Here is a 22,855-nt window from a genome sequence, read left to right on the forward strand (position 1 = left end):
GGAGGGGGCAGTCTAGTTTAGCTTGGATGACTGGGATGATTTCTGCATGTGTTATTTATTAGCCTGGGCTGTTTTATCGCTGCCACGCGGTTGGCTGAACCTCTTGACACTCTTCCACGGGAGCTTCCACAATGCTAGCAATTGCCCAGAAGGCCGGTCTGATGAAGCGAGCTGCAAGTCCTCCTCTCACTGGCACACCTCCTCCTCGCCAATGTTCCGTCAGACGTCTATTGCCCCTGAATATAGGGCTTGGGTGTGTGTGTGCGTGTATCCAGTCTTTGATGAATAAACTTCTGCGGCGCGGCACGGCAGGATCACGGGCCGCTAAATGTTGTCCAATCTTTGGTTCTCGCTCCTTGGACAAGAGGAAGCCGACACAGCCGATGGACGGAACCAGTGAAGGAAGTGACCTGATGTAAAAGACGGACGGCCGGGCGAATGGCAAAACTGAAGTGCAATTTGGGAAAAAAGGAAATCACTGGAAATCCCCAAAAAATTCCACACTGAAATGGAATCCCCCACAAACCCGCGTTCTCAATTGCCAAAGTTGCACTGCTGGCTGCGGTAGAAAACTGAAGGTGAAGGAGCAATTCCGCCCCCTTGTTCGAAATCGAATTTGATCTCTCCCCAACACCACATCCCCGACCTCGGCCAAAGCTCGCAAAAATGGATCCACACTCAACGCCCTGGCCCCACGTGATTGGCGCCAGGAGCAGATGACGGTCTCCACTCTCACCTTTAACAAAAGGTACAACCACAATGTCACATGTCGTATTGTCACACAATGGCCCTTGATTTGAGGCTTTGAAAGACTCCTGTCACAGAAGGGACCTTCCCGCTTTGAGTTTCATTCTTCTTTCACATCGACCGACAGGAACGATGATGAAGGGCCTCGAGATGTTTCCACTATGCATCATGTCTGACCTGCGTGCCTGTGATGTTTGGCAGGTCTCTTTCATCACACTACAACGGAAACTTACCCAGTGCATATCTTATGGCTAGGCATCAGCTTGCCCCTCGTTGATTCATTTTCTTCACGATCAGATGGGCGGGTGGAAGGTTGGCAATGAAATTGGACATACCTTAAACGACGCCATTCCAAAAGACGCAGGCAAGAACATTCTGCACGGGATGGCGCATTTGGCGATTTACATCATCGCATGTGTTCATTGCACCTGCCGTGTTTGATGAACGCCGCCAAGCCACTCGAGTGTTCTTCTCTCAATGGCAGAAATGGATCCTAAAAGATTCCAGTTGTTCGAAACCATCGTCCCATCACCACCCTTAATGCCCATCATTCAACAAGAAAAGAGCCAATGACTTCTCCTCGAGCTTATATCTCTCACTTTGAATTGTCTCAGTTGGGGGGCAATGGCAATCTGTAGATGGTGAGTGGATTCCATCATGAATGCAAGTGCGAGTGCAAATCGCTGTGGTTGCACTGTGGGAAAATCAGTGGGGGATGATAAACCCCCGAACCCTGTGGCACTCCGAGCTTGTCGGCGTCCAGAGTCCCCCGGGGGCTCTTTATCAACGCCCATTCGACAAAACTACAAGCGCTACCCCGACTATCGTGAGCACGTCAGCTTCGTCACCTTTTTGGCGTCGTTTTCTTTCTCACTCTTTGTTCCTATCTTACTATCTGAAATCCGGCAGATTGAGCTTTGAAAGGTCCGACCGAAGAACGGGGCCGAAGGACACGGACTCGGACCCATTGCCACGAGGGGTGCCTTACTAGTGATGCCGATAACGGGAAGCAACCTCTGGGCTACCTAGTACACTACGAGGTTCGTTCGCCATGACGATGCCCTTGGGCCGAGAGGAGCGCACAATCACCAACCAAGACCTTGGCATCAACACAACCACGTCTCTTCGTCTCGTCTGTTTCTCCCTAGAAAGCCTCCAAGACAATGGATGGCCTGGTCCTTGTAACCACCAACGCCCAAGAAGCCAACACCAAGACTCACGATACCTGATCTTTAAACATTACCGGCGAAGCGAAGAAGCCACGCCACAAAAATGTCCGAGCAACAATCTCACCATGGGGAGATTTCGATGGAACTGGATTCGGTAAGTAGTCGGCCTCGGTCTCTCTACGCTCTACAACCCACCCAGCTTCTACAGCTGAGGACATACAGTAAGCAGTTATTCCCCTTCTTTCCCTTCCATGGGCATTCATCCGGTATTACATGACTGCAAGCCAAGCATACGCCGTAACGCTACGCCGGAACCGTACCATGGTTAACCACGAGCGCGGGCGGTTTGGTACCACAACGGTTTGCGGGTTTGGTACTACGACGACAGGGACGGTTGCCTCTCCCTCCATTTCATGTTGCCTTTCACTTATGTTATGTTGCCTTTGTTCCGCCGTCACTTCCGTTTGCATTGAAATTGGCACCTGGCTGTCGGCAATGCCTTCCCTCCTGAAGTCAAAGCGTTGTCGTACCGAGTGGTTAAAGCAAGTTTGGCAGTTTGAGTGCGAGGGGATGTCGAGTGACAGGTGGATTGGGGGCAGGTTTAGACGAGGGCGATGGGAGAGTATCAGTGCTCGTCGAATGTCGGCTTGCATTACCCAAGTATGGCACTGCTGACTGCACTTGAAGTAATCATCTCACACACAATCATGTCATCGTGAAAAGCAAGGGAAGAGCATGAAAAAAACAGATGCAATGAAGCCGCTTGTTTACACACTGTTGATAACCAAAACTAGATGGCAGAAGAAAAAATAAAAAGAAGGTAGGTAGGTATTCAATTAAATCCGCCATCATCCTTCATCCTTCATCATATACATGCCTCGTCATCACCATCACCGTCGTCAATCAAACATCCTCCTCCTTCCCCGGCAAACTTCTCAACAACTTGGTCGTCCCCCTCTGTACTCCCCTGTCTCCAGCCGCCACGACCCTCGGCGCCTCTCTAATTTGATTATGATGATGGCTAGAGATACCGTACGGACTCTGCGGTACCCGTCCACCATCAAGCTGCGCCCTCAAGTCCTCCTCATTGGCGTCCGTGACCGTGACGCTGATCTCCGTCGTCTTCATGACCGTCCCAAAGTACATGGCCTCCCCGATACCTCCGTGTCCAGGCTTGGGAATAAGTGACTCTTGAGAGTCCCTTTCCCTGGGCTTGTGTTCTGCCCCCGGTAAATGGCCGTTGCTAGAAGCCACACTATCGCGCGCCAGTTCTTCCTGGTGGTTTCCGCCGTGAGTAGGCGTTGTACTAGCAATCGTCCCGTTACTGCCCACAGTATCCGTCCTGATGATAATTCCCGCCTTGTTATCGCTTCCCTGAGCGGCACTTACACCCATCATCATCATACTTCCACGCTTATCATTGACCGTCCTCTCGGCAATCGAGTTTAGTGTTGTGGTACCGCCAGGTTTGAATGAACCACCACCACCGCCACCAGTGCCCTTCTTATCCCGCGCATAAGCGTCCGCGGGAGAAATATACTGCCTGAACTTCTTCTTCTTCGGCCCCGTATCGCGCACAAACGTGCCCAGCGCAATGGCATTATTGACAAACGTAGCCACCAAAATCTCCACGCTCGCCCACATCGTTCGCGTGCCTTGGTACCCTTTTTCTTCCAAAATATTGGGAACCCGATAAAGCGTGATGGCGATTGTGCACAAGCCTAGGCAAAAGAGGGAGACAAGCAGGACTTTGCGCCTGAGCTTGATGCGCGATTGGATCAGGATCGGGATCGGGAAGACGACGAGTAATAAATCAGTGAGGATACTGCAGGCTGCTACCACCAACAGGTGCGCATAGGATTGCCGGCATTGTCCGCCTGGGTCGGGCGTGACTTGCCAGTAGTGCGTGACGGGAAAGCATTCGGAGAGGTTGCTGATGAAGCAGGCGAGGAAGGTGCAGCCGATGGTGATTTGCAGGAAGCGTAAGGTTAGGTTGTATTTGGATTTGCCGGCGGTGCCGACGAGGCGGTTGAAGAAGAGGAGGGTGATGGTTTTGAGGGTCCATAGTCTATTTGTCGTTAACACTGTTAGCTTCCAGCTCCAGTCTTTCGAATGGAAGTTAGGAATACTGAGGAAAAAAGGAAAAAGAGAGACTAACGTAGTAAAGTAAAAAAACCTCGTAGCCAAAACAAGCCTACTCCCCACCACCCTTCTATCCAACGATTGCTGAGAGAGATGCAGTCCCTCTTCGTTCACGAGCTGGACGTTGTTGGTGCCGTACACAAGAACCACATGCACACAGGCGATGCGGAGGTACATGGGAATCAGGGCGAGGGCCGCGATTTTGTCCTCGAGAAAAAGCTTCTCCATGCGCACGTAGCGCCCGATCACTCGCAGGATGATGACGGCGGTGCAGAAGAGGGTGAGCCACCAGCTCACGAGCAGGATGGGTTTGTCGTCGCTGAACGGCTTTAAGGCCGGTGGATCCGTGTAGAGAGACATTGTTTGTTTGTCTCTGTGGTTGTTTTTGATGTGTGTAAGTTGGTTATGGCATAGTCACTGGGACTAGCCCTCGTTGATGAGCGAGTGAGTAAATGTGTGATTGTATTGATCCTGTCGGATGATGGTAGTGGTAGTTTGGTGATAGTGAAGGAGTGTCTGTCTGGCCAAGCTTGGGTAAGGTACTCTAGTATGTAGGTAGGTAAAGAAAGAAAAAGACAAAAGTTTGTCAACCAGCTGGTATGGAATGTGATGGTGTGTATCACGCCGTGTAAGTTAAGTTGTCGATGCTCACAAAGAGTGAGCCAGAAGACGAGGCCCAGTAAACCGAAGATGAAAGACCATGGTTGTCTGACTGGACTGGCTGGAAGTGTTGATGAGGATCAGGATCGGGAGGAGAAGGGAACACTTTCGCCTCCAAAGAGAGAGTTGCATTTCATCGTCGATGGTGGTTCGAGAATAAAGCCGGGGTATAGATTTCCATAAGACCTCAGAAGTCAAACTGATTGGCCCCTTAACCAGCGCCGGTACCATTCAAAGACACATTCTGCGGGCAATGCTCATCATTCATCCAGAAAGGGCTGTCCAACCCGAGTTACCGAAAGACGGCTTGGGAGCTTGGGTCGAACGAGTCTTGTCACTTGTGTCTTTCCTGGTCTTCTCTTGCAGTGTTCGCTGCTGCTGGCCTGCTGCGGCCTGTGACTGGCTAGACACCGTCTAACCCGATATTCCCTAGCCATTTCCCTACTGGTCTATCCTGCAGTCGAGAGTAGCATCGTAGCATCGGACCGGCGCCAAGCCCCCGTCATGGTATGGAGTCCAGTCCACCCATGCTGACATCTGAATGGTTGCAACAAAGCTCCTTCCTTCGTGATGTACCTCGGGGTGTTCCATGAGCAGCGTGACAAGCCCCTCCTATCCACTTGGATCTTCCTCTTGGGGGAAAGGAATAAAAAAACATGATACGGTCGTATTTTTTGTTCCATTTGGTGCTTCTGGATTTTGGTTCCTGACATGAACCAAACTTTGAAGTCCCTGTCCTGGATCACGACAGGCATATGTAGTCCGTCATGCACTCCGGCAACAACTCCCCATATTGCGGACCACAATGCAGTGTGGTTCCAGAGTTCCAGGTCGGTCTCACATGGAAATATAAACAATGCTACCTGCCCCTGCGTTTTAGATGACCTTTACCACACACAGAAAGTGTCTGGATTTTGGATGGTTCGTGGTTCGGGTCCAGTCGGAACGCCTTTGCCGTTGTTGCTTTTGCTGCGCTGTGGCTGCGGCCTGGCCGTTGTTCGGTTCCAGAGGTTCAAGTACACAGGTAATGTCGTACCGTACCTGATATGAGGGTATGGGCAGATGAGATTGAAGCTCGTACCGTCCGTTCGGACGCGAATAAAACGGCCGACGTTACGCCTTGACGTGGTCCTTTTTATTATTTCGAAGAGCAGTGTGTGGTTGCGGAAGTTCAATTGTAGCGCTCAGACCTTCAAGAGGTTCAGAGGACCGGCTCTTGGCAGGCAACACAGCACACGTTTTGCCGAGTGCCGGATCGTCGCCGGCTGGCAAAGGAAGTATCTCAATTCCCACATCCGTCGCGACTTCCTCACAATGTGCACAAGTCCGTTGTGTGCAGGCGTTATCCACCCAATACTTTTTCCTGTGTTCCCTTCTGATTCCAGACTTTGGCGGTTTCTGGAATCTCCCACTTCTTCCCTCGAACCTCCAGTTCACCACAATTTCACCAAATCTTCAAGGTCTTCAAGACGCACGGCTTTGGTGCCAAAAGAAGGCCCGAGGACGACAACCACGACCGAAGATAAGAATCTTTCCAGAGAAATTTCCCAACCGAAGCAGCAAGGAACAACCTGAGAACAGGAAGATAGAGAGGGTCCCTCTCTCAATCGCCATCGGCTGCTCGTCATCGGGCTGAAACTCCAAACATGGAAAAGAAGCAAAGACGCCATCACGGCAACCCCACGAAATCCCTTCCAGGCATTCCACGCGAGCGAGGCACCAGGCTCGACAGGGGCACCAACACAGCGCTGACAGCACTAACAACGCTTACAAAGGCCGTCCTAACAGGAGCCAGGGGCAGCACCGCACCCCCGCGTTCAGCACTCGGCGCCGAGCCCCGTAATCAGCATGGGCTCCGTATCAGACAGGGGTTCCAGCGTTAGCACTAACAGACCATGCTAACACTATGTCTTACAGGCGACTCTTATCTCTCGAAGGAGTCGAAGTTAGGTTAGGGAGGTAATCCCGCAATCTCGGCCATCTTGACTTCGTGTGGGCGCCGGGCGGGCAGTGCAATCACATGCAAAGTTGCAAAGCAAGGGGGATTCATGAAGTTGTTGTGGAGGGTCAGACGCTCGGGAGGTGAAGTCGAAATAAACCCGATCGTCAGGGTCTGGTCCAGTGGTCCATGATGATGATGGTCGCAGGCATTCCCCAGAATTTCAGAGAAAAACGAAAGTTTGCCAAGACAGAAGACAACGTTCGACGAGTGTCAAGTTTGGTGCGAGTGTTTGTTTATTTTCTTTCGAATCTTGTTTTATCTTCCTGTTTCGTTGTCTCTGGCAAAGAATATCTTCTCGTCTCGCCGTTTCCCATCGCTCGTCGCTACGCCACGGGATAGTGTCCTGCTTGGAAATCGACGACCATCAGATGTCGAAGGGTATTTGCTATTGACTTGGAAGAAGTTCTGGATGATCTATTGTTCACATCCCTTACCATTCTGGAGAGGAAACAAAGCACAGGTGGTCGAGGAAGAACTGGAACAGTACGTGCCGTAAGCATAGACATGTTTGACACAAACAAGTGCATTTCTACGTTCCCGCGTCGGAACAAGGCCATGGACCTCGAGGCCGTCCTGTCTTTGAGTGAATGAGCCGTTTCACTGCTCGACAAGTATTATGATCATCAGATTCGAACATCACAGCCATTGTATTTCATGTCTGTCCCAGTCAATGGCAAAGTTCGACAGTTCACGTTAACGTTTCATCTCTACTTATTCCACTTGCTCAACACATCTAATTCTACACTGGCAACTGCCCCTGGATTTGTCTTGGGTCGTTGGGGGTGTCCGAATTGCGGTGAGCCACAGTCGTCAGAGGGTGTCCAATCTCGGGAGTCCTTCCTCGAAGTCAACGAGCTCTGTCCAAACTATGGAATGCAGTTTCAATATTGGTCTCTGAGCTCGGTCTGGCCTAGTTGCCTCTTGATCCAGGAAAAGTGGCAGATGGAACTAGGTCGTCGTATCACTTGGCTTGAGCACATATTCTTGACCAGGCTCTTTGTTGTATGGTTGGTGGTGCAAATGGCGGTGGTTGTGCCCATTGAATGGTTCGCGACGAGCCAATTGAACAGTCGAAGTAAGCGGGTTATTAAATACCATCGTAGTATGGTTGGAAACGCTTCTACTTCTAATGACTTGGAGCGTCAAGAATGTCGCCTGGTACCTCTGTCTGTCTACCCAAATTGTTAGAATCATGCCTGCCAGTGGAGCATATACTCTAATACAGCACCTCCAGGCATGCCTCGTTGACAGTTATCGACAATGGATGTTACCTCCCCTCTCTCGACTATTCTAAGCGCCCATTTGGCTGTATATGCCTCAGACTGCCCTTCTCCTGTATTGGTTCTTCCAAACTACAGCTTCACATATTGCCGTCTCACCAGAAAACCTCATTCGGCGCGGGAATCCCATGCACCACGGACGGGCCTGGCTGATTGAGTTCGCACGCCTGCTCGTGGGTGTGGTCGTTAATTCCGTCCCATGACGGCTCAATAGGCCCCATGTGCCCGCCCGCCAACATTAAAGCGAGCAGCGTATGGAGCGGCCGATATGCACGGAACACGCGCCTCGGTCTCCTGCTGATCTCCTCAACCCCAAGACCTACAAAGGTACTGTGCAAGCACATCCCGCTGGGTATTACACTGCTCTGATCGTGGGGACCGGCAGGTCCCATTACCGGCCTTGTACGGGGCAGATCACAACCCGTGACGAGAGGGAAGTATCCGGCGTCACTTTTGGGGAAGACGACCAGCTGAACGGCGTATATGTGGTTGCGCCAGGGACACCGGTGTATGACGTAGTTCTCGGAGAGATCCTCGCCTTCTTCAAGGTGCATGGGGTGAAACTGGACCTCTTGGATGGGCGTGGTTCCCCCGATGACGACGGCGGCGGCGGCCAGTTCTTCTTCTTCCGTGGCTGCTTCTTGTCCATGCACACGGGGACGTGGGAGGCAGCGGCTGTTGGGGTTGGCTCCTCTGGCCAGGAGAAGCACAGTTGTGCGCGGAAAGGCGGCCTTGGCTGCGAAATACAAAGCTTCATCTTTGACACATTGCCGCGCGTCGGGGTTGGACAGGGCTTTGGCTATGGTCGAGATGCAATGGCCCCACTGATAGGAGTGGCCTTTCGGCAAGTGATGGGATTGGAGTATCTTAATGTCCGTGCCCGGGAGTTTGTACAGGTGAACAAGAATTCTGGGTGCGTCGGCCTGGACGGCGAGGCCGATGTATGTGAATCGCTTGGCCAGCCAAAACTGCAAGTGATTACATGGTTGCTCGTCGAGAGGTGCTGGTTCGCGGAGGAATGGCAGAGTCTCGCGGTATGGTGTGTGATTGAACGCCCTGAAGTGATGAGACTTCCCGATTATCCTGTTGGGACGGGGTCGTCTGGTTAGTTACTGCACCGACCGACAACAGTACGTTGAACCTGGGATGGAATCGTCGGGCAAGTTGCAACGGAAACTAACTTACCTCGTAGGCTTGAAAAGCAGCGGGCGTCCGTTGGCCTCGTCGCGGTAGACGATGGTGAGAAACTGCTTCAGTAGGTCGACGGAGTCATATCGGAGGGCGTTGAAGTACATCTGAAGCAGGGCCCAGTCCCGTGCTGCGCCGGCTTCGTCTGGTATGTTCTGTCGCACAAATTCCTCGTGGAAGACGCGGTAGTGCTCCTTGTTGACGAGGACTAGTGACAGGAATTCCTGGGTGGATAGGAAGCTGGCGATGTTACAGACGAGTTCCCAAGGGAGTCGAGAGGAGATCATGTCAAGTACAAGCGGCATTATGGCGATATCTGATGCGAGTTAGTCAGTATCGACAGGTTGGGCAAGACGTTGAGGGAAATTTTGCGAGTAAATCAGGACTGAAGTAGTCGATGGAATGATCAAGGTGAAAAGAGCTGAACGACTTTTGTTTTGAAAAAGGGGGGATGGGGTATGTCATACTTGGATGCTTGGACTGTTTGCGATTGGATTTGACGCAAATATTGGTGAGTAATTGTTGTTAGACGAGAAAAATAACATGAATAATATAGAGGTGTAATGATTGTGAGTGCAAAAAGAATTTCGAGGAAGAAGAGACAGATGATGTTGGCGGACATGAGGAAACTTTATTTATACAATAGGTATGCATGCACCAGGTGAATGTTCAAAGTGTAGTAATCTGCGCGGCAGCATCGACCTGGATGCAGTGCATAGGTGGTGTTCAATATTCCTTCCACGGGCATTCACTTCATGTTCCCGCTCACACATACCCTTCACAGCTTTTTTTCGAGCAGCCCCTTTCGTTCATTTCAAATGCAGCCAAGGTAGCTGCAGCTCGACCTTGCCGTAGAATAGTGAATGGCGATGCCCGCAAGAGCGGATGGCAGGGATAAATTACCTAGAGGTATGAACCTTGACCAGCCCGGACCTGGGCATACCATCTGTCACTCAGCATCTCTACTAAGGTTTCTCATACTAGAGATCGCATGAACCTAAACATGAAAGCTGACGGATAACTCTGGTGAATGATGAACATCGGTCGGGAGGATGAACCTGAAGCTCCCGTGACCGAATCATAACTCTCCGCTGTTGATTCTATTTTGTATATGGTGTTCTTGAAACGAAATACCTCCTTTCGCTCATAGCACAAGGTGATGCCTCTGCTTCTATAAAGGTTTTATCCTGAGCAGCGATTCTTCGTTGTAGGGACAAAAGGCGTGAAGGTGATGATCATTGAATGCAGTACTGTGACAAGGGCAGGTTTCTGAGCTTGGAACAAATAGTTCAATTCCGCTGATAAACTACTTTGGTCTCGAAGATCTTGTTGGTCCTTTCAACCTCTAGAGGAAGGCTGGGCTTCAAGGCCTTCTTATGCCAAAGGGAAACGGTACCTATCTAGTACGTACAGGTCTTTGTCACCTGAGGCTCCAAGGCATCTAGCGATCTGCATACATGTAGGTCTTTCTCGTATGACACCAGGAGTGTGGCATATGCCCGTTTGACAGTGTGGCATATGCCCGTATGCCACCAGGAGTGTAGCATATGTCCGTGTGACAAGTACCTAGGTATGAGTTTGGTGTTAGCAATCGTGGAGTCATAAACACCCAGGTATGAGATTCGGGGTTGGATATACATGCCTCCGTGGTTTCCATCCTTAATTTTTCGTCTGTGATTCATCCCTTCCTTTGTAGGTAATCACAAGCATCGTACTTGACTCCTTCCAATACTTCGCAACCATTTGAGCAGGGAAGACACATCTCCTGATAACCTTCAGACCTTACATCACCACACAACCACCACCCTTCTTTTTCTTCTTCTTATCACATTCCTTCGTCTTCTTCTTCCAAGTAGTACTAGTCTCCTCAATCCTAACCACCACAATCGGCTCCCTCGGTCTACCATTAGGCCAAGGCAGACATATACAATTCACCACGGGCAGCGGCACTGGCGCTGGCTCGCTCCAGGTTGTCCACCTTGGTCCATGTCCATGTGCACCACAACCACACTGACAACTCCCTCCATAACCGACGTAGTAATCATGTCCGTTGAAAATGTTTCTTATAGCTTGCAACATCTTCCATCGCGTGTGGTATCGGCTATTGCTGCTGCTGCACTGCAAATTGGCAAAGACACTCTCTAGAGAGTTCAGCCCGTCTGAGCGGCAGAGGAAGTACTCGACTACGTCGCTGTAGGGAGGGCCGGTTTTGGTGGGCGGGTGGAAGGCGAAGGGGAAGGGTTCTGTTGGGACTGTTGTTTTCCATATTGTCAGTTAGTTCAAAAGTGTACGCAATCATGTGTTTTTTTGGGGGGGCTGATTGTAAAGAGTTTGTTGATATTGTATAGAAGAAGGAGGAAGAAACAAGGGGAAAACAAACCATAAACCCTCCACAACAACCAATCAATCAAGAAATAAAAGTAATCCACGCTCATGTACACCAAATGCGAGTCGTAGACGAGGTTCGTCCAAATAGCCCAGAGCACCACGCTAGTGGCGTCGCTGATGAGCTTGCTGTAGCCGTGACGATCAAGAAGCCACGGGTCAAACTGTTCGCAACGGGATAAGACAAAACGGTACCGTTGGAAGGCTTGAGGGCTGGGCGTGACGTAGTAGTAGGAGCGAATACAGCAGGCGCAATTTTGTTCTTGCTGGTATTGATTGAGACATGTTGGGGTTGTGGTTGGTGTTGATGTTCCTTCTGGCTGCCAGTCTGCTGGCCAGATGTAGCTGGCGTACTGGATGCACTCCGGTGAGTAACGGCGGTTTCCTGGCATGGCTGTTGAGCGTTGAAGGACTCAGTGAGATTTGTAGGGCCAGAATCAACCGTGAGTTGTGAGATTTCTCGTCTTGAGCATCTGTTACCTTTCTCGTGACGGGTTTTGGTTGAGATTGATCAGTTTGCGAGCTGGGTACACAAAGCTCAAAATTCGAGGTGACATCTTGGACTAAAATTAGTTTGGAACCGTAATAGGCCTGGGTTCATCAAGCAACTCTTATACTTTCACTAATGCCTCAATGATTCACCCGCCATTCCCGAGTTGACTACCACCACGACATATCAAACACCGTGATGCCATAGCCACAGGTATGAGTTGGGGGAAAGTAACCCATGTGCGACCAAGAGTCACAACGGGGACGGAGATGCTTGGCTATAAGTAGAACTGTTGAAACCATGCGGCTCAACCTTAAATAGGCATAAAGCGAGGCATAACTCACACAGAGAGGCCACAGAGTCCACGGAAATCCAAAGAAGTCCTATCTTGACACCAACCATGTCTTCACATGTTCGGTCGACAAGTTGCTGCGGTGGGCTCACTTTTGAAGCAGTGTCCACTGGCTTGACTACAAAAAGGCTAGGAGTTTTGTGTCTGCCTATCCCTCTAGCCGAATAGCTCGTACATGTATCACTCTTCTTGCTGTCGCCCTCCGGTGTGGTGGGTTCTATGTGGTATCTGTGAGTGGCACTGTCAGCGGTGCGTCATGCCCGTGTTGTTGGTTTGGAATCGTTCCAACAGAGCTTACTGCCATTGCTGAGTGCAGTCTGGTCCTTCTAGTGACACATCGGGTCGAAGTGTTTGCTGGCACTTCTGTTCCCCTATCAGTCAATATTCCAGAGAAAGCCGGTAGCAAAGCCATGCGGTTCGTTACAGGCCGGATGTTGTACGGCGATGACATGATACCACAAGCTCAACAGCCGTTGTAATGGTAGCAAACAAGACCGAACGCCTGATTTTCTGAGATTATCACCGCGCCACGTCACTGGGCGGTTCACCAGCAGCGGTCGTAGTTGATCCTCTGATACGTATATCGTGCGTTCGCTAGTCAGGAAGCCGGTCTGGGGGTTAGGTAGCTCTTTTTGATGCATGGATGACTGACGACATGATTTTGGCTCTTCGAGGCTGGCTGCATGAGGTCAAGAGGCTCGGGCTGTGGGATCCCGTTCTCAGACATACATTGACTTTGCGGACATTGGCTTCTTACCTTACCCATATTGAAGGCCAATCTTGATAAAACAACATTGGCTAAACAACATTGGCTCTGCGAACCAGGGATCTGGTTGGAAGGACGTGGGACTTCTTCATGGCAATCGATGGTGAATTGAAAAGTCTGGTACTCGCCGAGGGCAGCGCACCTTCGAAGAAGAAAGAAGAAGATAAAATCGCGAGCAACATGCTCTTGCAGAACCGAACGAGAATCTGCCTCCGTGCTGCGTCCACTCTTTTCCCAGCTGTTTGTGACAGTGACGGCCCACGATGGTTCCAGCCATTTTTGTCACAATAAATGTCAACCACGATACAGTCCCAACGACCTAATGAGGTCATGGCCGCCGCGCCTCCCTCTCTCTCTCAGAAAGATCATGGGGTAAGGTGACCGGCAAAGCGGTGTCGACTTCTTCGGAAACAACGATGTTGTGAATGAGGTCGCACACGCCGTAACTGCGTGGAAGTTGTTGGATGAACGGTGGTTGAGCCGGGGAAGGAGGCATAAAGGTACCTACCATACAACTTGTAAAATACATTCAGCCGTAAAATACACCCGCATACCTTATGCAGTCAAGGCCTAAACGCTTCAAGTAGTCTAATCGCCGACCAGCTGTTAGCTGCCAAACATGTCTGCGGACTCATTCATATTGTGCAGTTACGTTACATACGCCAACTTACTGTTACCCCGCTTTCTTCTCATTGACACTACTTCATGATCCCAATTTCTTCTCGAAAGCAACTTCCAAGCCACAAAATTCGAACATCGTCATTGATCCTCTATGACTGGAGCACCGTCTCGGAACCAGGATGCCTCCAACTTATACGACGCCGTTGGGCGAGTTGCACCTTTCGAAAGAGGCATTCAACCGTCTTTGTGAAAGATGTGACAACATGTTCAAGAGCATCAGCGAGGGATTTGACCGTGCTAAACAAGACCGGACCACATTCTACCGCGATGAGGTGCCTTTTGGCAGCTGGAACGAATTGCTCAACTCGGCATCCAAAGGCGACTGCCACTTTTGTTGTTCTTATGCTACTCAAGTTTTGATGTCCGAAAGAAATGGCCTCGTTACCCCCAAAGCCACGGATTTCGCTGTGCACTGTTATTCATCTCTGCAACCTGTTGCGTCGGAACGGGGATTGTTAGAGATGGAGATAAAACCCGCCATTGCCACATTGCCTGCTGGAGCGAATAAGGCCCTGATACTTTGTCGGGAGTTTTGTTCCATGGGATATGAGAACTCCACGGGATATATGCATTTTCATCTCGATCTGGTTGGTGAAGATGGTAAACGCATCCGGCTTACCAACCCAGTTGGACTGACTAGGTATAAAGAACTACCTAGTAAGCCATTTTCCCTTCCCATTTCTTTCCTTGAGGAAGCTAACCTTTTTGTGTTTTTGCAGCGTACCTGGCCCGGGATTTTCCAAGCAGTTTAAACACGGAGAGTGAAGCAAGCTTGAACCAAGTGCTCCAGTGGATTGAGAATTGTGTTTCCAACCATCCTTCATGCAATTATATGGTGCATGAGCAGCTGCAAGGGCAATACCCCTCCCGCTTCATCGAAGTAGGAAGTGTGGGAAGTCCTACGGCCAAGGTCTGCGAGAGTGCAGGAATAGATTTTCGGAAGCAAAGATATACGACCTTAAGCCATTGTTGGGGGAGTTCAGTGCCCACTCGCCTTCTGCTGGAAAACCATGACTCTCTATTGCAAGGCTTTGCGCTGGCCGAGTTACCAAAGACTTTTCAGGAGGCAATAGTGGTAACTCGAAGGCTAAACGTACAGTTCCTATGGATCGATTCTCTGTGTATCATCCAGAATTCAGCCGATGACTGGGCAGCAGAATCCGCCAAGATGTGTTTTGTGTACCAGAACACCTACCTCAATCTCGCCGCCGGGGCGTCCTTGAATTCCAAGGGAGGCTTGTTTTTGGCACGGCATCCTCTGTCATTCACGCCCTGGGTTGTGACGCTTTCAGATGGCAGAATCCTGGCAGGAAGTTACAATGCCGAGAGAGACAGGCTCGCTCTTAACACAAGAGGCTGGGTCCTTCAAGAACAAGTCCTGTCGCGACGCACCCTAATTTTTGGAAAACAAGAACTTCACTGGGAATGTTCCATGGGTGAAGCAAGCGAATGTTTTCCAGATCCAGTTGATCCTTCAGAGAAATACTCACGCATACCGAGAGCAAGGACGAGAGATACGCCCCTGCCTGAACTGATGGAGTTGTCAAAAGGCGAGCTGCTTCATGACTCCGAACGACACAAGGTCTGGGCACTGCTGGTCTACGAATACACCGGTCGGAGGAGCCTTACCAAGCAATCTGATAAGCTTGTAGCCATCTCTGGTCTTGCAGAAAACCTCAGCAAAGGGTGGAATGGAATTACTTACCTTGCCGGCCTGTGGTCCTACTGCTTTCGACAAAACCTTTTATGGAAATGCTCAGGGGGGGAACAAAGCAAAGCACGCAACACTGACATAGCTCCTTCATGGTCATGGGCTTCATTAAACACCGAATGCTCTTTACCGACGCCGTCTCCCCTAGACGCAGGCATGGACAGCCTAGCTACAATCTTGGAGGCTACAGTAACTAAGTCAAGACCGATGCATTTATTCGGCCAAGTAACTGGCGGAGCCGTCCGTATCAAAGGTCCTGTGATACGGGCTACTGTGAGATCTCAGCCTAACAGTCCCCAAGATAGTACACATGGGTGGTGGGAATGCGATCTGGTTGAACAGTGTGCAACTGTGGTGCATACCCTAGATATGGATTGGGATGAAGAGGAACCCCGCAACTTAGCACTTTCTCAGTCAGCTATTGTTTACCTTGCGCCGCTCGAAGTACACCTGCAATTTCCAATTCCAAGTCTTTGGCACCTGGGACTCAAGGGACTATTCTTAAGACCCGCATCTGGATCCTGCCGGGAGGGGAAATTCGAAAGACTGGGGGTGTTTGAAATCTCCGACTCTATCAAGCGTCCAAGACCGCGTGCCCGGTTTAATCCCTACAAGTCTAAAGATCCGAGTACCATCAGAAAAGGCAGCTCTGACAGACCTAAGCAACCACGGAAGGCGTTTTCAATGGTTTATAGCACGGATGAAGTTTTCCCTGAACTAACTAGCGGATCCGAGGAAAAAAGGGCGGCCTTACTGAGATCTGATCCGTATCTGAACGGACCATTGAACATCCAGTTGAAAAACCGCTACTCCCCCGAGCTTGAGCCAGAGCATTACCCCAAGCTCGGCAGATTCTTTAAAGCGTTGGAACTAGCTGCGCAGCATAACAGAGAGAAGGACAACCCGGACGAGAACTTGGGACATGATGAAGGCGACGGATTCTATATATACGAGCTGGTGTAAAGAACATACCCAAGGGCAGGCGGGATTGCGGGAAGAGACAGGATGGAAGCTTTTTTTTTTTTGTTGTTGTTGTTATTTTTAAAGACAGGATGGAAGCTGTTACGGGGCAACGAGACCAGCCCGCGCAGAAGCGAGAGGGAACGTCACTCTGCCTTCTCCCTATTTCCGTACCTTCCAACTTCATCAATTTCTGTCGTCCTGGTACCAGTATTGCTGCCTTGGAAATCCTGCCACGGTCCGTGCCCCCCACAATCGTTCGTCGGTTCATAAATCGTTTCCCGGATTTCCTCTCGTCCTTCTCTCAGAACTTCTTCCATCTCAAGCAACCACACTCTCTCCTCCTCCTCCTCCTCTTTCTCGAAAACATCAACAACAGCAACAACAATAACAACAGCAGCACTTGTCTCGTAAATATTTCTCCAGAGTCTCAGAGGAATGCAGCAGTTAACAGTCTCAACAGTATCCACAAAATGAACGCCAGCAACAACGGCAACCACCACAACCGCCGCCGCCGCCACCCCGAGGCCGAGCGCGAGCGCCGGCGCAGGCGCAACCTGCGTCGCCGTGAGAACCGTGAGAACCGCGCGCCTTTCCCTGCCCATGGTATGCACTGAACGATCTATCCTCCTCACTCACTTGAAACGTCAACAAGAACTAACTGATCTTTGCGTTCATAGATGCCGGTCGTCGCGAAGAGGGTTTGAGTCCTATGGGCCTCGACAACCGCGCTCCTGTCGCCCCTCCTATCGCCCCTCCTATCGCCCCTCCTATCGCCCCTCCTCTCGCGCCTCCTCACGGCCCTGGTAAGCGATAAAAGATCTACTGTCCTCCTCTTCCATCACGAATAAGAACTAACTCAGCTTGTTTCTATAGCAACCATGCGCCAGGATGAGGGCTGGGGCCATGGCGGCTTTGGAAATCCCGCTGCTGTCGCTCGTAAGTGATGAGAGATTCCTCCTCCTCGCCTCATCGAAAATGAGAACTAATTCAGCTTGTCTTTACAGCAGACCTGCATCACGGTCAGGGCTGGGGTCAAGGCGGTTTCGAGAACCGCGCACTTGGTGAGCAATAGGCGATCCATCCTCCTGCCATAAGAACTGAGAACTGACAGAACATGTCTCCAAAGCTGAGGCTCCCCCTGCTCCGCATGACGATCAGGGTAAGCAACCTACCACACACAATTCCCAACCTCACTCCCGCAGTGTAGGGACTAACTCATTCTTCCTCGCCTCTAGTCGTAGCCTACTACGACCACTACATCCGGGCCGAGGGCCAAGCGGACACCATCCGCCCTCTCATCGCCTTGGCGGTGCGGCAGATGGGCCGCTCGACCTTGTTCACCATCAGCGTCTGCCCGATGCAGGCGGCCAACGGCCCGGCGTGGGGTGACGACCACGTCGTCAACTCGTCCGGCGACCACACCCTGGCGTCGATGACGGTCGCCCTGGCCGTCCTCAAGTGGGGCATTCGTGCCCAAATCAAGATGACGGCTCGCCGCCACCTGCCTTTTGTCCCGGAGCCGCCTCCTCGTCAACCGATGGCCTACCCGGCATATGCTCCACCCGAGGGTCCTGGCGCGGCTCCTCCTCCTCCTCCTCCTCCTTATGGAGAGGCGGGCCCGCCCCCCTACGGCGGCTACCCGGCACCTCATCCTCCTCCGGCCGGCCCCTACCAGCAGTAAGCGGTGGACCTGGATTGGACAGCCCTTTGCGACGCTTGTGGCTTGTTCTTGGAAGCTACATGTGTGTCGTGAGACCACTTAGTTTGAAGAGAGCAAGTCACAAGCAAGCGTTGCAAAGGGGTTGTTAGCCTTAATCGATCAAGCAGCATGGGTGGCGTCTTTGAGAATAAGCGTGGTGTCTGTTTACATGGGCATTTTCATGGGCATGTTTGGTGTTTTGGGAACGGCAGCAGGCCTGCGTTGGGATATGGCGTTGGCGTTTGGAGGACTCATACCATGAACTTTGCCATGGTGGGTTGGCGGGCGGAATATTTGGGGATAAGACATTGTCTGTCCGGCAGCGTTTGGAGTTTATGTTCGGTTTTTATTGTTGTGTGCGGATTATAGAAGACTGGAGCAGCCGGGTGCTGCGTTGTCATGTAAATCTTCGGATCGGACCGGACTGCGAAAGGATAAAGTACGATATCAATGCGGCAACAATAAGGGGAGGATACTCGAACTACTCATAGGAGAGGGGGAGTGCACTGGTCTTGAGTTCCGTCACAGATCACGGTTTTCGGCAGGGAGTTTCGGGAGTTCAGGTTCAGCTTTCCGAGATAGAGATTGCTCGAAGTTCACATCACTCAGTTCGCTCGCTAATAACACTTGACTATCATGCTGATGCCATCCTCGCTGGTGAGATTTTGATCCTGACACTCGATAATGAAGTCCTAATACCACTGCCTGCCTTTCCCTGTGACTCCAAATTCCAAATTCTCATCCTTCCTGCCTCCCTTCTGCTATTTTGACTCGTTCCTGTTGCACTGGTCCAGTGTTTTAAAGAAGGTGCGATAGCTTCGTAGGACTTGCGCCATTGATTCCGGGAAAGAGCTGTCGTGAATTTGCTTCTTGGGAAATTAGGTTTTGTGAACTTTTATTTCTGGAAGTAGAAGGAGCCACTCCGTTGACCAGCCCGGCGTGAGTGCCACTCCAACCTCTCAAGTTTAGTTTTGAGTTTACAGGCACAATTGTGAAGCTTTCCATCCATTGAGTACTTGATCTCTTTGCCTGAGAACTTTTCCGCTGTGGTATTCCAGATTTTTGCAGTCGTCAGGTGTACTGCCTTGGCTCCTATCTCACCGATCCGTTCCATTCTTTTTGCGAATACCTCATACCTATTCTCTTCGAGTGAGCCCTTGGATGCCTCACACACGCCATTCAGTCCCTTGAAGCTTGCTCCTTTCTCGATTGTGATTCGAACACTCAATTGTAGGTACCCAAAAAAAATTAGGACTTACCCATAGTCTCCAGCAGATTCTGGCTCAACCAGGCCAGATGGAGACTCTTCATCTACAAAAACTGATTACCTGCAAGTATGCTAATGCGGGGAGAAGGTTATGACCCTGAGGGGGAAAGAAGACACATTCCAGTGCCGGCACTAGACCGAGAAAGGAGTATGGAATATGCGGGGTGAGCCTCATGATAGGTTCTAGACTTCGTGGCTTGATTGCTAGAAGTACTCGGCCGAACGTTGTTTCCTATTTCCTTCTTTATCGAGAATAGAATGGGGTTACGAGACCGGGCGGATAGCTATCGGATTTGCGGTGTGAGATCTGAAAGCAAATGACCCTGTTCAGATGAATCTCAATAAGTTTGCGTCTCCCACTCCTTTTGTTAAGATCTTCGCGTCTGTCAATTTTGTCGCGTTCACTTAATTCTTTACAAATCGTGGTTACATCCTCGATATAATGGAAGCTTCTCAGATACTCGTACTGCCCCAGGATTCGCGAGTGTCAAAGAGGCATACATCTTCGGTTTTGCCTTTTTTCCTCTAAGTAAAGAGGTCAGTGCTCACTCTTTCCAATAACGAATTTCCGTATTCCGCATCCAATCAATACTATTTCCTCTCTTATTCTCAAAATTCAACTGGCTAACTTGACAGACATGGAGGTAGACTCGCACAAACAACCAACGACGCTACCAACACACTTTGGCTCTTGTCCCGATTCAACCCCAAACCTCTGGTCACTGCTTAGGTAAGACTGAGAAACACATTGTTAATAGTCAACAGCCTATAAAGCAACTCTATAATACTACCCGTTTGACTTCTGGTTGGCCCCCACTAAGTCCGGCTTACACACCAAGTTTCCTTATTTCCGCACGTCCTTTTATCCGGTTTGACGTGTTACCCGTCAAGATTCGCTTATCGACACGTTGAAAGCGCAAGCAGATCAAAGAGCTGACGGGTTTGCGCGCAAACAGACTCGTGGCGCTATCAGAGTGCCGACTCGGAAAGATTGCCCCTCGGCTGAGACTTGAGAAGATCAACCCACTTCGGTAACAAGAAACCGAGATACTCGCCGGGCATGCAGACTTTCGAGATTTCATCAACCGAGTCTGCGGCGGTCTATATCTCTGCACCCTTCAACCAGTTTCTTTGCCCCCACTTCTCCTCAGGTATTACCTCCGTCTTCTGCAATCCGTCAGCCGCAAACTCTTTCTCCTAACTGCAAGAAACAGTTTCAACGTCCCACGGAAGTAAACCTCACCTCTTCCTCAGTTATTTTCTCCGTCTTCTGTAACCTGTCAGCCACAACTCTTTTATGTTCTTTTAACTCCAAAAAGCAGTTCCAACGTTCCGCGGGAGTACACATCAGTACTGGTAAGTTAGTTAGCGCAATACTTCACAACGTCCTTTCTGTAACTTAACCAACACTCCACCAAATTTCATGCGAAAAGCTGATATCAACCCAGTGCGTTTTCCTCGCGTCATCCACTCCTTTCAATTTTCCGTTTTTACTGTGCTTATCCCGTTGTTTTATTATGAATTTTTGCACACCCTTGTTACAAGAACCGCACTAACAAACTTTTAAGAGTACCTACTGATGTGTCAACCTCAACTTTTTCTCAGGTATTATGTTTGTGTTCTTCAATCTGTCAGCCGCAAACTCTTTCTTCTAACTCCATAAAAGCAGCTTCTACGTCCCGCGGAAGTAAGCTATACCTCAACTCTACATCACACCCCAAACAAAGCACAAAAATCTCGCGAGAGATCTATACTCCCAGCCAGTCCTTCAAAGATGGCTACGTCAGCTGGCAATACCAGCGACAAAGACGACGCCATTACCATGGCCTCACCTTCTCTCAACGCCGCCACCCCAACCCCGGCGGCACCCACCCTCAACACCTCCAAACCCCTTCCTCCTCGTCCCGGGACGACAAAGACTGCGGCGACCAAATTCGCCGCCAGCACCACTCCCAAGACCAGCACCCCCCTCCCCTCCGTCTCGGCTGCCCCCAAGATCAAGATCAAAACCAAACCGGGCGCCAGCATCTACAGCAAGCCCCTCATGCTGACCACCTACGACAAATACGTCCTGGGCTTCAGCATGACCCACCTCTGGCGGTGCCCCTCCTCCGCCGTTCTCGTGCCTTTCTTCCGCCAGAACTTTCGGGCCGGGAAGCACCTGGACATCGGGGTGGGGACGGGTTTCTTCGTGGCGGATTCTTTGACCGAGAGACTTGCTAAGGACGAGGATCTCATGCCACTGGAGAGGGACCCGGATAGGAAACTGGTCCAGCCCAGGGTTGACATCACGCTGATGGATTTGAATGGCAAGGCGCTTGAGATGGCTAGAAAGAGGGTTATGGGGGTTGTTGACAAGTGGAAAGCGAGGGTTAACGTGAGGGACGAAAACGGTAACGGCAAAACCGGAAAGGGCAAGAGCGGAAAGGGTAAAAACGGTAACGGCAAAAGTGCCCCTGCCGACAACATGAACAACATGCCCATCCTCGGCAAGCCAGCCCGACCGAAAGCCAACGTGTCCATCAGCGTCACCACCATCCAAGCCGACGTGCTGGACGAGTCACTCACACTTACCGGACCCGGCGGCAGCAAGCTTTTTTCCGACGGTCCTGACATGGACACGGATTTCGACTCTGCCTCAAACTCGGATGGAACCTCCAGATCCAAATCCACCATCTCGAGACACTCTTTCCAATCCGTCAGCATGTTCAACCTCCTTCACTGTCTTCCCTCTGCTCCTTCTTCCGACCCCGAAGATCCGCATGGTAGCCACGGCCAAGAAATTAAAAACCGCACCTTCAAACTCGCAGCCGAGTGTCTAGCCGATGACGGAGTCCTAGCTGGTTGCACGATCCTAGGTCGGAAGTACATTTCAGGTGGCTCTTCATCCATGTCTCGCCCGAGTTCGTCCGGCACGGGATCGGGATCGGGATCGGGAGTAAAGAAAAACGGAAAGATCAAGGGTGCTCAAGCTGTACATGGACGTACAACAACTGGAAAGAAACCGTCGGCTTGGAGCAGAGGCATGACGTGGTCAGTCATGAAGTGTTACAATGCGACTGGAGTATTTGGAAACTGGGCAGATGAGCGGGAGATGTTTGAGAGGGGATTGAGAGAGAATTTCGAGTTTGTGGAGACGCGTTTGGTGGGTTGTATGTTGCTTTTTAATGCGAAGGGGCCGAAGAGGGGTGTGGATGTGGATGTTGACGTGGAGTGAAGTGAAGTGACCTGTCAGATGCATGCATGGCTCTAAGGGACCTTGAGATTTGGGAACTGCCGAAAGAGAATGTGATGGGGTGCATGTGAGACATACCCCCGACGTAATGGCTGGGAGGACTGGAACTGTACACCAC

At 50.8% G+C, this 22,855-nt stretch overlaps 5 protein-coding genes across 5 annotated transcripts; 3 read left to right on the forward strand and 2 right to left on the reverse strand.

The window, feature by feature from the left end:
* Nucleotides 1-774: 774 nt before the first annotated feature.
* Nucleotides 775-5,017, reverse strand: SMAC4_07625 (uncharacterized protein). Its single transcript, XM_066090667.1, has 2 exons — nucleotides 4,075-5,017; nucleotides 775-3,984 (listed from the first exon to the last, which is right to left on the reverse strand). The coding sequence occupies exons 1-2, from the start codon at nucleotides 4,416-4,418 to the stop codon at nucleotides 2,820-2,822; spliced, it is 1,509 nt and encodes a 502-aa protein (XP_065947585.1). The 5' UTR covers nucleotides 4,419-5,017; the 3' UTR covers nucleotides 775-2,819.
* A 5,815-nt stretch (nucleotides 5,018-10,832) lies between these two features.
* On the reverse strand, nucleotides 10,833-12,130 carry SMAC4_07626 (uncharacterized protein). The gene is made up of 3 exons (XM_003351379.2): nucleotides 12,054-12,130; nucleotides 11,569-11,967; nucleotides 10,833-11,440 (listed from the first exon to the last, which is right to left on the reverse strand). The coding sequence occupies exons 2-3, from the start codon at nucleotides 11,963-11,965 to the stop codon at nucleotides 10,971-10,973; spliced, it is 867 nt and encodes a 288-aa protein (XP_003351427.2). The 5' UTR covers nucleotides 11,966-11,967; nucleotides 12,054-12,130; the 3' UTR covers nucleotides 10,833-10,970.
* A 1,851-nt stretch (nucleotides 12,131-13,981) lies between these two features.
* Nucleotides 13,982-16,536, forward strand: SMAC4_14024 (uncharacterized protein; the record flags this gene model as incomplete). The annotated part of the gene is made up of 2 exons (XM_066091737.1): nucleotides 13,982-14,519; nucleotides 14,582-16,536. The coding sequence occupies 2 exons, from the start codon at nucleotides 13,982-13,984 to the stop codon at nucleotides 16,534-16,536; spliced, it is 2,493 nt and encodes an 830-aa protein (XP_065947586.1).
* Nucleotides 16,537-17,006: 470 nt separating this feature from the next.
* SMAC4_07627 (uncharacterized protein) lies at nucleotides 17,007-18,866 on the forward strand (the record flags this gene model as incomplete). Its single annotated transcript, XM_003351380.2, has 6 exons — nucleotides 17,007-17,139; nucleotides 17,214-17,339; nucleotides 17,410-17,472; nucleotides 17,541-17,597; nucleotides 17,663-17,695; nucleotides 17,772-18,866. 6 exons carry the CDS (start codon nucleotides 17,007-17,009, stop codon nucleotides 18,215-18,217), a joined length of 858 nt encoding a protein of 285 aa, XP_003351428.2. The 3' UTR covers nucleotides 18,218-18,866.
* A 2,301-nt stretch (nucleotides 18,867-21,167) lies between these two features.
* On the forward strand, nucleotides 21,168-22,840 carry SMAC4_07628 (uncharacterized protein). Its single transcript, XM_003351381.2, has 2 exons — nucleotides 21,168-21,693; nucleotides 21,717-22,840. The coding sequence occupies exon 2, from the start codon at nucleotides 21,739-21,741 to the stop codon at nucleotides 22,717-22,719; it is 981 nt and encodes a 326-aa protein (XP_003351429.2). The 5' UTR covers nucleotides 21,168-21,693; nucleotides 21,717-21,738; the 3' UTR covers nucleotides 22,720-22,840.
* The last annotated feature ends 15 nt before the right edge of the window (nucleotides 22,841-22,855 follow it).

Source organism: Sordaria macrospora, chromosome 6 (genome assembly GCF_033870435.1).
Source record: "Sordaria macrospora chromosome 6, complete sequence".
Lineage (NCBI taxonomy): Eukaryota > Fungi > Ascomycota > Sordariomycetes > Sordariales > Sordariaceae > Sordaria > Sordaria macrospora.

What these genes read in the sequence shown, in the direction of transcription:
- SMAC4_07625 (XM_066090667.1), bottom strand. Translation starts at nt 4,418, where the DNA reads ATGTCTCTCTACACGGATCCACCGGCCTTAAAGCCGTTCAGCGACGAC. An exon ending in AGGTTTTTTTACTTTACTAC is followed by an intron (nt 3,985 to 4,074) that starts GTTAGTCTCTCT and finishes AACGACAAATAG; the next exon opens with ACTATGGACCCTCAAAACCA.
- SMAC4_07626 (XM_003351379.2), bottom strand. Translation starts at nt 11,965, where the DNA reads ATGCCAGGAAACCGCCGTTACTCACCGGAGTGCATCCAGTACGCCAGC. An exon ending in GTTGTTGTGGAGGGTTTATG is followed by an intron (nt 11,441 to 11,568) that starts GTTTGTTTTCCC and finishes GGAAAACAACAG; the next exon opens with TCCCAACAGAACCCTTCCCC.
- SMAC4_07628 (XM_003351381.2), top strand. Translation starts at nt 21,739, where the DNA reads ATGCCACTGGAGAGGGACCCGGATAGGAAACTGGTCCAGCCCAGGGTT.